The 14,104-nt window shown below is 35.5% G+C and overlaps 2 protein-coding genes across 2 annotated transcripts; both read right to left on the reverse strand.

Moving 5' to 3' along the window:
• Nucleotides 1–443: 443 nt before the first annotated feature.
• Nucleotides 444–5,186, reverse strand: LOC121986309. The gene is made up of 5 exons (XM_042540190.1): nucleotides 5,033–5,186; nucleotides 3,497–3,614; nucleotides 2,429–2,574; nucleotides 2,069–2,347; nucleotides 444–1,354 (listed from the first exon to the last, which is right to left on the reverse strand). Exons 1-5 carry the CDS (start codon nucleotides 5,042–5,044, stop codon nucleotides 716–718), a joined length of 1,194 nt encoding a protein of 397 aa, XP_042396124.1. The 5' UTR covers nucleotides 5,045–5,186; the 3' UTR covers nucleotides 444–715.
• Nucleotides 5,187–10,463: 5,277 nt separating this feature from the next.
• Nucleotides 10,464–13,629, reverse strand: LOC121986310 (UPF0114 protein in repA1-repA2 intergenic region-like). The gene is made up of 5 exons (XM_042540191.1): nucleotides 13,165–13,629; nucleotides 13,004–13,081; nucleotides 11,606–11,687; nucleotides 10,946–11,073; nucleotides 10,464–10,850 (listed from the first exon to the last, which is right to left on the reverse strand). Exons 1-5 carry the CDS (start codon nucleotides 13,408–13,410, stop codon nucleotides 10,635–10,637), a joined length of 750 nt encoding a protein of 249 aa, XP_042396125.1. The 5' UTR covers nucleotides 13,411–13,629; the 3' UTR covers nucleotides 10,464–10,634.
• Nucleotides 13,630–14,104: the final 475 nt, after the last annotated feature.

A 14,104-nucleotide genomic window follows, 5' to 3' on the forward strand; every position in this document is an offset into this window, starting at 1 on the left:
AATATAATAATAAAAAATAGAAAAAAGAGTAGAAAATAATAAAAAAATTAAATATGATGAAAATTTTAAAATATTTGATGTAATATATAGTGAAAATTGATTATCTAAATTTAATAAAGTGAGTCATTTATCCTAATATCAAAAAAAAAAAAATACTTCCCAATTTATTTTAATGACAGATAAAAAAATTTCTCAATTTATTTTAATGACAAATAAAAAAAAATTATAGAATGAGACCTACCAACTTAGTATAGAGAGACTTGCAATGAACATTTTTAATTTAGTTTTTGATACATATTTACTAATATAAATTAATACCTAGATTTTCATATCGAGACAATTTGATACTTCCTATTGTTCGCACATTGATGAGCCATTATTATGCCTTCTCCTTGAATGCTTTCGATGTCAACTAATACCAACCCGTTTGCAAATCTCAAATCTATGAGCTAAAAGATGTAGTGTATTAAAATCATGCATACATTGATTTATTTACTAAAGAACACAGAAGTTCGATAGTATCCAGCGTATAATAGCAGTAGCGGCGGAATGGAATAAGTTTGAAATTTAGTATTCGTTCAGTTCCTCTAGCACATAATGCAATGTTCAAGGAACTTACTATATCGACACACACAAGCAAAGACATACAAGCAAGCAACCGACCAGCATGGATAGCCCAGTTTTGATCGATAATGAACTTTGGATTTATGGTCTTTCAAAAGCATACGCTGGGTTTTGGTGCAGACGGCAATGAGCCTGGACTTTCATCTGTAATCTTGACTGGAAGAGGTTCCCAGATTTTTGTGGCCTCTTCACCGCAATGCCCACTGGTTCTGAAGCTTATAGTTGCCTGTGTCATGGAGACAGTTGTGCTCGTAGCTACTGCTGATTTCAGCCGAAGCCGTTCGGCTCTTGAACCGATGGTCTGACCTAAAATTGAAGCTGCAATGGTTAGTGCCATAGCTGTCTTCGGCATGACTACTGATTTCCTGAGCATGCCGATGAATGGCACCGCTGCGTGGACGGCTGCAAACCACTGAGGTGAAAACTTTTCAGTATGCTCTCTCCACACTCCAAGGGGAACATTTGCAGCCATGCCTAGTAAAGCAATTGCTATCATTTTTGCAGGCAACGGCTGAGGGCGGAGAGTCTTCACCAGGGCTGTACGAGCTAGTGCTGCTCGGGCAGCTACTATGGCAGGCGGGCACTTGAGTTTCATACCAGGTGGTGGTTGTAGTGCCTTTGCAACAAGAGGCAGGACACCATTCACTGCCCTGTAAGACTTCGCTAGTGGACACTGACCTGTCTCGAGCCATTCATTGCTTAATGCTTCATGTGACGAACCATCTCTACTCTGAAGCCCATGCTCAACAAAACAATGCAAAAAAAAAAAAAAAAAAATTAGTTGGGAACAAGACCGTATATGCTGATGATAATGATCAACACGTTAAAAGGCCTTATTAAATAATAAAAATTCCTATATTGATAAAAAAATTAGCATATATCCAAAAATAAGTTCAGCCAATTCTTAATTCACATAGAAAATAGTATATGTCAATCATACAATAAAACACTGTGTGTGTGTGGGTCTAAACAAGCTTCCTACGTAGTTTGCCATGTGAGAAGTCAAGTGTTACAATATTAAAAACATAAATTATTACTTTACATTCAAATGACTAGTCTAAAATTCTTTAGTGGAGGAAAATCTTCCATAAGTTCTTCATTATCAAATCAACAGAACAAATTTTTCCTTTTCACTGCAATTATAGTCTACCGTGCCCAATTAGATGTCTGCCTAACCTTTCTAAGAGCCCTAATTGACTAAAGGGACCTCATATTACATATGTAATATGGTACCTTGCTTAAAATGCCAAGGAGGCCACATATACGGTTGCCCTAATATGCATATCAAAGAACTTTTTTAGGGTTCAAACATGGGAGAACTTAATATTCACAATTTACCTGAGACACGTGATATTCTAATTAATGCATTCAGTAGTTTCACTAAACAAATACTGGCAGGAAATTAGTTGAATTTTTAGTAAACGAAAAACAATGAAGAGCTGACCTTTCCACCCCTCTGTGGGGAATTTTTATTCGCCTTCTTCCACTTTTTAGCAAAGAAATCAAAACCAAAGGGACCACCCAACCCAAAACCTGATAGGCTAATAGAGGCTGCTTTTCCTGCCAAAGGGTTGAACTGCAATACAGGCTCAGTCTCCATGTTCTCCTCATGTACATATGATTTTTCAGTAAGTGGAACCACTCCATCACGCCCATGGAAAAGCTTGAATGCGAAATCAAAATTGGGTCCATCCTCAAAGATTGGACCTTTTGCACCTGCAATCTAAAAGACAGAAAAGGCAACTGTCATGGAATTAAGAAATAGTAATCCATGCAATCATCTCTGTGCTTAAGAAAGACTTACTGGGAATTTAATGAGAGATGATAAGAAGGATAAGTTAGTGGGCTCGTTAATGTTCCTCAGAAATGGACACCTTTTAACATCCGGATGAGAAAACAAATTCTCAGATGGGGATGATTCACAGAGAAAGCTATTGAAAAAATCCATATCTGAGATATAAAGCAAACAATTTAGATTGAGTAACTAGAATTCTGGAAAACAAGAAAAGGAGCAAAACTATATGACAATATAAATGTAGCCATCTAAAGATGCCATTCTGTCCTGCACAGATAAGCAAACAAATACTTTCCGATTTAAGTTGACCATTGACAACTCCTGACAAGTGGTGGGAAGAAAAAACAATGAATACACATATCAATCAATGTCAAGGGAATATCTGTCTCATGCAAGGTCACATGAATCCTTATATTAGTGTAATTAGGCAATATATAAATCCAAAAAATAATAAAAGTTCATAATCAATAATGATAGTGGTTCTTATGCTATCAGGACTCTGAATAAATCATGCAATGACGAAATTATTTTAGTTAAGGAAGTTATGTTTGTTACTATAGAGAACACAAACAAATTCATAGTTAGGAATATAGAGCTCAAATGACCATCAAAACATCAAAAGAAATGCCCTTCCTGAAATTCATAAGAAAAATAACAAAAGGGTAAAGAACACCAAACATCTTGAAACCTAGAGCTAGACTAACAATGTTATATCTTTAACATGATAATAAAGATTATTGTTTTCACAAATATGCCAATATGCTCAAAATGAAAAGAAAACTGCAAAATATAAATGGAAGAAGGGAAATGGTCAATAAATCTCCCTTCTTTAAAATGAGCTTCTCCAAGAGAGAAAATTAAATTCTTCCTCTCCTTTCAAACCCCTCAATCAGAACAAGTCCTTAATAGATGATAGCATGTACTCTCTAATCTATAATCCATTAAATTAAATTGTCATGTTGTATATTTTTATATAAACCAAAAATATAACAAGATTTAAATGATCATATTGGAAGAAAAATACATACATTCTATGAGAAAACATAAACCAGAAGACATGCTTTATAGATTACTTACTGGTATTCACTGGTTCAACAGTTGCTTGCTTGTACAGTCCATATAGATTGAATTTGTTCTCGTTCATAGTTGACTCTGGTAGTGTTTTAGCTTTTCCAGAATAGCCTTGAAACTCTTCCTGCAACAAATTAGAAACCAGCACCAAACTGATTAAGCCTCAAGCATATCCTATCTCACTAGGATACCTATATCACAATTAACTAAGTATGAGCATGCGGCATGGTATCAGACATGTATATAACTAGCCTCCCAGCACATTGTCTTCTGATACTGGAAAAACGGATAAAGTGGATATAGGTGTCTGATACATCATAGGTTATCTTGAAACACTTACCAGCGTCGTTTAATATGTTGCCTTGTGTTGACAATGGTATAGTGGGTGAAACTGAAAAATAAAATTACATAGATAACAACTATGACAGCTAGATTTTTTAAAGTATCAAAATGAATCCATGCTCAAGGTACATTAACAGAATTCATCTTCTTAATTCAACAGTACAAGGTAAAGGCAGAGGCCAATAATTGCATTTCCTTTTTATCATTTTTTATTTTTCTCCATAAAGAGTCACTTTGCTTTTGGAAAGGAACTCTTTGTCAAGCAGTTTGATGTCTCCAATAAAATGGCCTAATCACATATGCAGTTAAATAAACACTTATAGTTTAGGATAACTGAGACTAAACTTATGGCAAATAAAAGTGTTCTTTTCAAGGCAGGTCTGAGAAAACAGGAGTAGGAGGAAGGAAGCGTCCACTTCCAAGTGGGTACGGGGGTACATTCCTTATTCCATTCTACTATATCTTCCCCTTATGGAGGGAGGAATCTGAAGTGGAAGCGTCATTCGTTAGTATATAGCAGACGAGGTATCGCTAAATACCCAAAGCCAAGACTTTGACCTCTGCAAGCGCAAGTTGAGGACCTCAGCAGTTGGCTGAAATACGACCATACGGTTTGCGAGTCATTTAGCCACAGAAAGCATACTCAGAACTCTGCCCCATCTAATGATGCGTAAAATCAAGCTTAACTCGTTGGAAAACTTACGTCTTTTTTAACAAGAGATCCTTTGAGTAGATATGTGTTCCACAAAAACTCATAGAAGGGGTCATAAACCACCTTGAAAATTCAACAGGAAAATTGAATCAACAAACGACACCCAGATGTTAAAGGGGGTAAAGGAGCCGACCCTAAATAATCGAAACACAAAGGCTCCCTTTTGTTGCAAAAATAAAGGACAAAAGATGCAACACTTCATCTTATACTCTGATCTAAAAGTATACGATCAGAACACGCCGAAGAACTACTTGTCCCATATCAAAAAGGACTCTCGAACTTCTCCAAACATTAATCATGCGTTACTGACCCATTCAATAGAAAAAGTTTCGATCCTAAAAACCACAAAGGGGAACCATCTGCGATGGATGAACTACTTCTCCAAGATCCGATCACAAAAAAAAATTCCCAAAATCACAATGAAATCGAACGAGAACAGAAGATAACAAACACCAACAACCAAACGATGATGAAGACGGAGATCCTACCTGCAGACCCATTGCAAAGCAAACGCTCGTTCTCTCTCTCTGTCTCTCGATTGCGAAGGGATGAGAGGTCGCCGAGGGCGGAGATATTGTGGTAGACGGAAGCGGTAACGCGGCGTTTTTGCGAGGAAGGACGACGAGCGGATATTGGATCTCAACCGTCCATTTAGACTAACGGAGATCGAAGGGGAGGTCGCACGGGAGAAGAGTGTTTGGTTTGTTGACTTCAATTAAATTGTCGAGTGGCATCCAAACGCTGGCAACACGTCTGTGGCCCCCTCCTAAATTGACGCCTTCTACTGGTGGGCAAGGAGTGCGCAAACGACAAAACGGAGTGGGTGCAATTAGGAAGGAATTCCTCTCCTCTCTGTAGTCTTGTTTTAAAATATCTTTATTTTAATAATTTTTATTTTTTTAATATAATTTAATCAAAAATATTATATATAAAATATTTACCAAGTTAGTTAATATTTTTTAAACTTGATTAGGATAACTTTAAAGATCAAAATCATTATAAAATCACTAATTTATCGAACACCGCAATTAAATTTTTAAATTTCCTAAAAGGTGTACGTTATTTTATTACTTATCAAAGAGCACACACTTTTAAATGTCATTATTATTTTACCCTTCTGACAATCTAACTTTTTTTACCTTTTTCTTTTCTCCACTATTTTTCTCTCTTTTATTTTTAACCAGCATGCAGAATATATGAATAATATGTCAACATAAGATTTAGTCAATTTTTTAATAACATTTTAATACATTTGAAGAAGTCAAAATCAATAATGGATAGCATATTTGAACTCCTTACAATCTCAGAAATCCACTGGAACTGAAATGAGTGTAATCGCAGCTCTCTAGGTCCATCATTGGATTTCGGTCAAAACTCACTGATAGACCTAGAGAACTCCGATTGCATTCATTTCAGTTCTTATGGATTTCTAAGGTTGCAAGGAGTTCAAATATGATGTTCATTATTTATTTCGATTTTTCATAGATATTATTAATATGTAAAGTGAAAAAATCATTAAAAAAACTGATGTTGGGCCTGATATGAAATCATATCAGACCCACATTGGATCTGATGTGATTAAATCATATCAAGCCCAACATGAGCCTTTTTGATAATTCTTTGATTTTATATATTAACATCTATGAAAAACCGAAATAAATAATGGACACCATATTTAAACTCCTTGCAACATCAGAAATCCATAGGAACTGAAATGAGTGCAATCGTTCCTATGGATTTCTGATGTTGCAAGGAGTTTAAATATGGTGTCCATTATTTATTTTGACTTTTCATAGATGTTAATTTATAAAATCAAATAATCTTCGAAAAATTTACATTGAGCCTGATATGGAATCATATCAGACCTGAAGTGGGCCTGATATGGAATCATATCAGGCTCAAAGTGGGTCTGATATGATTTCATATTAGGCCGAACATGGGTCTTTTTAACGATTCTTTGATTTTATATATTAACATCTATGAAAAAACGAAATAAGAAATGGACACCATATTTGAATTCTTTGAACATCAGAAATTCATAGGAACTGAAATGGGTATAATTGGAGCTCTCTAGGTTCATCAGTGGATTTCGGTCAAAATCCACTGATAGACTAGAGAACTTCGATTGTACCTATTTCAATTCCTATGAATTTCTAAAGTTACAAGGACTTCAAATATGATGTCTATTATTTATTTTGACTTTTCAAGTTAGAAATTAATAGTCCGTGGATAGTCATTGTGGTATGCACGGGTGTTTGATGTAATAGATATTGACGTCAATTCCCAGTGGATACGAAAATATGCTAATTCATATAATTTCATATCTATCTACAAACACAGATGTCCTTTTAACATATTGTTTAGATATGCTTGATCAGGTTGAATCCAGCAAAGTTTTCATCTACACATCTTTATCTATTATAATAACTAGAAACAAACATCTTTAACGAAAACAATTTGTGGTGGCTTGGTGGTTTCATGTACTCATCCACATATAAAACATAGAGCACATTCATATTCAATGCGAAAAATCTCAGATTGGAAACCAGCAACAGATACTTGTTGGTCCCAGTTGGGTAAATAAACATGGATTCTCACCAACAAGAATGGAGTGGCACTTGAGTAGGATAACTCCAAAGATGCACCTATTGAAGTTAATTGTCATGAGTTCTTATTCAGGAGCCAGTATCACCTTTTTTGAAAAAAAAAAAAAAAAAGGAAAAGGAGACAGAGCTATTACCTGAAACAGGAAGATTATATTCTCTCTTTTTTAATGCAGTAAATAAAAAAAAGTATATATTCACAGAATGAAATAGAAAGAATAGCTACTCATGGAATTGAACATGATCTTAGGTTTGTTTCCTGAGAATGTTATAAGATAACCACTTGGCTTGATCGGAGCAACCAGTCGACAGAGACTCATCTGGGCTAACTAACCTTTGAAGAGTAGAACAGAGTGAAAGAAAGTAGTCTTTGAAGAATGAAACGATAGGGAATATCTATTCCTAATGATTAGGGAAAAGCAGTTCTATGGGAATTGATACTCAGAATTCAATTTTACAACCCAGCATGAAATACTCATTCCATTAGAATATAAAATTGGTATTCTGAATTCATTTACAATCACATATAGAAACAGTCATTTCATTAGTATTTATAAGAAATAGAGTTCAATGACGTAAAAAGATTCGTTATTAGTATAGAATTGTATGAATTAGTTTCAGCATGAAGAGAAAGAAAATGATTAACGTTGCATGAAGATAAAATATTGATAACTACTTTGTTCACATAAAAAGAAGCATGGAAAGAGTGAACAAAGTGTCTGGAGTAGACAAAAAAAAAATGGAAACTGAAAGGAAAAAAAAACACAGAAGGAAACAAGTCATAAGACAAAAGATTACGACAACGCTTAGTCGCAAACATCAGACTTCATTTTATTCACCACAAACAGGATCCTTGAAGCCATCCAAACATTGGAAACTACTCAAAGCACTGCAACAAATACTGACGAAGGCAAGTTTCATGCAACATTTTCAACTGGAGCAGTAGGATTCAAACACCAGAGTTGGTTTCGCCGGGAGGGTTACCATGGCCAATGCTAGGGCTGTGGCCTGGATTAGTGGGTGGAATGTATTCCAACACATGTCTACCATGGACCTCCTTGAGGAACTTCCTAGGGCAGGGATCCTTCAAAGTAGTTGAACTGTGGCCGGAGAATAGTAGAGGTGCATGAGCTTCTAAGGCTTTTGCTTTAGCCAAATGACACACTTGCATGAGGAGAATGGCAATGGCAAGTTTTGCTACTGCAGAAGCTTGATTGGGAGAAAGAGCCATGGACTAAGGTTAAATTTTAATAAGACTCAGACTCTGGGTGTTGTATAGGATTAAGGAATGTGAATGGTATGAAGCTATGGTTGTGAGTTGCCTTCTTTATATAATGAAAGAAAAAACACTTTGGTAAGGGTTGCATGGTCCAGTTGCAAGGTTTGAGGACCCTCTGTCCTAAGGGTGAGACCTTCTCTTGACCATTCATATCGATGTACTGAATAAAAGCAAGACACTTTGCACTTAGGATACTCCTAATTTTAGTAATCCTAGTAACCTAGTTGATCATCTGAAGTGGACTCAGTAGAAGAAAGTAAACATATATAAGAGAATATTGTCATAGATTAGACAGCACTACGACAACAAAATCAAAGGCTATAAGGTTTTATTCACAGATGGCAGCCAAACCACACCCTTAAAGGAAAGGACATACCATCTAGCTGAAGCCATTTGGATTGGAGGGGAAGAACCAATTTCGCCGAGTTTGAGAATAGATCACCTGAGATGAGCATAGGTGAAGCATCTCCCTTTTTCTCATAAAGATCATGGAGCTTGCTTGCTGAAGAAAATTTGGAAATTGAGATTCCCAGATGAAGTAGGTGCTGCAGTACTGAAACTTATGCTCGTGTTGACTAAGAAACTATTTCATTAGAGTAACAGACTATGGAAACCAGAAGGATAAAAAAAGTTTGCAGAGTACCAGAAGGATAGATAGGTGCAGGCTGTCTTTGAAAAGTCGGTTTTCATGTTTAAGCTGAAGGATTTGAAGAATATATGGAGACTAGTACCTTAAGATGCTTAAAGTAATTACAGGGTTATTTTATCACTATTGAGTAATGCAAGTGTTCGATGAGTAAATTTTGATTAAATCGAATAAATTGACCGAATTTAAAAATCATATTAGGCTATTTCAGAATTTCAATTTTTTGAAAAAAAATAATTTATTCCATTAATTCAGATTCAATTTTAAAATTTTTTATTCGATTAAATTGAATATGTCCAAATAAAAAATGAACTGATAAAAAAATTAGTTATGATGAATTCAGTTTAAATACTATTGTAATTTATGATGAATTTTTAGTTCTAATTAAAAAAATCGATTAATTTAGTTTTTACTAAATTAATTAATATTTTATCGGTTCGATTTATTCGATTTTTATTAAAAAAAATCGATGCATTTGACTAGTTTAAAAAATAATTTATTTAATTTTAATTAATTCGATTCGATTGTAATAGAATACTTAGTCTTAGTCCTCTCTATAATTTGCTTTTAGTTGATCAACAAATATTTAGGTAATAGTTCTAACTTTATAAGCAATGTTTACTTCTTTTAGGGTTTTTGATGTTCTCCTGAAAATGATGTTAGTGCTAAAATATACACAAACAAGGCATCATAAGATTGTAAAACTCATCAAAATTTGTTTAAAGATTTTCAACTGGTCCAAGAAAAACATAAGTTGTGCTCTCAGTCTTATACATATATATTCCAATAAAGGACTCCCTACTTTAATATCTACAATAATTTATCTATGATCTTTAAGAACCACTAACAAAGACATTATTTCCTTTATTCTTCCTCCATATTTGAAAAAATAAACTACCCTTCCTTTGTTAGTATATCAGAGGGTCCCACTCCTTTGATGTGTCTCTTGTGATTCTGTGTTGCTCACAATTAACCACACATAAGGTGTGGCAGTACTAAAGCATTCCGTACGAACTATTAAAAACAACAAAGATTAAAAGGGCACCTCATTTTTTTTTAAAAAAAAATTATTATAAAGTCGCTCCATCATATTTTTCATCCTTCTACATCAGCACTAGAAAGCTAGTTTTGGGATAATAAATATGATAAAGCACCCTTTTAATTATGTTTAAAAAATGGGATACTTTTTTTTTTTTGATAATAATGAAAATAAAGGGTGTCCTTTTAATTTTTTCCCCATTAAAAAATATACATGCTTAGGAACTAATACAAGTGCAAAGTCTTTAGACCTCACATCTAGGTAGATGGAAAATTTAAAGGTATAAACCACTAGAATGCGATATTCTTGGAAACCAACCCAAAATAGCAAATTTAATTGCTGAGAAAGCCAGTGGAAACTTAAGTTCACTTTACACTTACTAACGTGTCTTAACTAAATGTGCTTAATAACAAATATGTACATGAGTCATGTCTGTGAGTAATAAAGTATCTGCTAGAGAAATGTTAGTTAGTCTTGCAGCAGAAGATAGTGGGATACATTTCAAATTGCTATCTCAGTCATGCTAACTTCGTTTGGTAGATTGAAGCTTGGAAAGAAGATAAAGGCAGCCTGAAGACAGTAGAATAGATGCTGCGAAGTATAACAAATCTGTTGGAGTAGATATTGTCACCTTCTTGCTCTTTTCAAACATTCCAACCAATAGCACCATCACAATGACATGGCCCAGCTTAGTTTTTAATTCGTTAACAGACTGAATCTCCAACCATCTTGGACGCTCCTAAACAAGTAAAAGGCGTTTTGAGAAACTAGTGTAATGATACTAGATTATGTTTCAAATAGAAAATCCATCATCACTGAGGTAATGGAACAAACCATAAGTTTAAATAAGCCAAGAAGGTTTGATCCATGGGATGACATCTTTGCTATGTCAAGATTGCTGATGAAGAGCTCATACAGACCCATTCCAAAGACAAGCATCACGGTCCCTACAAGATAAACATCTAGAAAATGGAAACAACTGAAGTTAGTGACAGACTTAGGCATTTAGTTATCGACAAGGACATTTTTAGAGTTTCATTTCAGGATGAACATCTCCATCTGACCACCAAGAAATACCCTCTTTAACTACATATAGTATTTTAATGATAATATTCAATGGTCTAGAGAATTTTAAGAACGTAACTGCACCATGTGATTAATATTGTTGAATCACATAACCTCCTAATCATTGTGAGAGGGATAAAGAGGCCGTTGAACTAGGGAGAATAAGAACAAACTTTTGTGTATGATTTATACTGCTATTTTTTTTTTCTTTCAAAAGATCATGCCATAGTGTAATAGCTATAAAACATTAATACTTCCCCATCATGGAGAGATAAGTCAATGGAAGTAAAGGAACTATAAATTTTAAAGAACATCTATCACCAGTGTAAGGTCTGAGCATTCTTATTTAATTGTTTACTAGTTGATAACGGGTGAAGAAATACGCTCCTATTTCAAAATGTATACCATTGTCAATATATATAGACTTACCAATGGCTTCAACCAACATCAGAATCACCTTCCCACCACTCACAAAATATTCTCTGAAAGAATCGATCACATACGTGCAACCCTGCAGAAGCACTTGGAAATGTCAAGAATGGTTATTGTCCATGTATTGAAATTACTCCTAGTTAAGGAGAATAACAAAACAAACCTACTGAAAATTATGATGCTTATAAATACAGTTGCAGAATGGCAAAAAACAAATTCAGTTACAACAACTTTGATAAATTCAGTAGTTGTATAATGCCAAAAGTTCATAGTTTTGACCTTTTGGGTAGATGAAATTTGATCATATAATGCCAAAAGTTCTTAGTCTACATAGATCATATTTTGCTTTTTAACCACGAGGTGTCCCCACACCATATTGGATGTGAGACAAATCCCATTCATGGCAAAAGCAATAAGGTTAATACTCTCCCAATAATTGAGCCCAAAGCAATAGTTGGTAACTGCATGGATCATTTTGGAGACAGAATAATAAGCAAGTAGTTTCATAGTTTCAGCATATTAAACCCAAAACAACAGGTAAGCTACTTCAGCTAAAATTATATTTCTTAGTTGTCACAATGAAAGCAACTCAATTCATCACTTCTTGAATCAATTAAAGCAGGTTTCAGAACTCCTGATTTTTTTTCTCACTTCAAACAAAAGTGATCCACAAAACTTCTTATATAAAGAAAGAAAATAAGAGTTGCTGAAGCAGAAGCATGAGCCACAGCAGAGAGCTTTAAATCTTCCAGTCCTATTTTGGATAAATATAGAACAGATATTGGGGAACTGTCATGAATCATATTAAGGGAATTGGACACAGTGTCAAAGATGAAATTCTTTATAAAGGGATAAATTTGAAGAAAAAAAAAATCTCCTGATACGCTAATTGTCAAGGTCTAGTGGAATTCTCAATCTATGATCCAAGTTTAGTCGTGGCATAAAAGATGCAAGATTTAAGATTATGATATGCTATTTTCACTTTGGAACCATAATAGATTAATGCATTTATAATCCACTTCATTTCCACACATCTTCATCCATGGGAGGTTAACATGTTATCACCAACATTCAGTAATGTAGGGCTACTTCTATAACTTGGAGAGTTGCCTCACAAGCGAATTCCATCAGCCATACCATATATCATTTATTATCATGGATGGTCAATCAATCAATATATAACTCAAATTCTGTTTATATTCCTTCTAATATGAAATAAAAACTTTTAATGTGTGTAACAAGTGCATCCAATATCAAAGTTGCTGATATGTCCTTGTCCTGCACAAGCAATCAATGCTACGAAATGGAATATGTAGCCATGGATCATTGGCCTATGACTCCGCGTTCTGCCTGCACATTGCTAATCAAAGAAGATGTCTAACTGTCTGATCATACCTTGATAAAACAAATTACGGAACCCATCAGAGAACCAGCCACAGCAAGGAACGCAAAGAACCGGCACTTGTAGATTACCTGCAAAGAGTAACCGCGTGACAGCTGACGAACAAAATCCCTTTTTTTCCCCAAACCCGTCGGAACGAAGAAAGGTGCTTCACCTTTTCGATCTTCTCCTCCACGTCGTCGATCCCTCCCCGCGAAGCCAGCAGTGGCGTCCTACGCAGGCTAGGTCGGGCCTCGGGAACGGGAGCAATGTCAGAACACGAGACCGAGGTGACCTCGGCGTCGGAGCTCGCCTTCACGGGCGCGAAGGAAGCGATTCGCACGATCCTGTGTCCGATCTCTGAACTGGTTAGGGTTCCGTAAATCTCCAGCCGGGGAAGGGCAAGGCGGAGGGACTTCATCGGTGGAGGAAGGCGGGCGCCGGGCAAGAAGAGAAGCTCGATCTGCGCACCCGGAAGGAAGGCTCCAGTGTTACATTGAAGCTGGACGGAGCGAGGATTGGATACATACGATGACGACGTCGCTGCCGCCGCGGAAGGACGCCCGCCACATCTTCGGTTCGTGGTCTCGCCGGCAAAACGACATGGCGCACGCCTCCCTGCAAGTCCAAATCAACGTTTTAAACGGACCGCCCGTTATAATGGGCAAGACATGGAAAACCCTTTATAACTGTTTTCGTAGCGGAGCTATGTCGTCAACGACACAATGACTCTTGTTCTATTTTCAAGTTCACCCGATATCTATTCCATTATTTCAAATAGCTCCTTGGCGTGACAAAAATAAAAAGCCAAGTTGATTGGAGGGTGACTTGACCTACAGACTGAGTAAGTGTGACTAGGGATGTAAATGAACCAAGCCGTTTGTGAGTTATTCGAAACTCGATTCAATAAAAGTTCATTTGAACTCGTTTAATGAGGCTCGTTAAGATAAACAAACCAAGCTCAAGCTTCACAATATTCGGTTTGTTAGTTTGTGAACACGTTCGTTAAGTTCATTAAGTAATTTTTAAATAAAAATAATAATAGTTTTGATATTGAATTTATAGATTTTACACTCAATTTATAAAAAATATAGACAAATATATTAAATTTATTT

The sequence above is a fragment of the Zingiber officinale genome, chromosome 5B (genome assembly GCF_018446385.1).
Source record: "Zingiber officinale cultivar Zhangliang chromosome 5B, Zo_v1.1, whole genome shotgun sequence".
Lineage (NCBI taxonomy): Eukaryota > Viridiplantae > Streptophyta > Magnoliopsida > Zingiberales > Zingiberaceae > Zingiber > Zingiber officinale.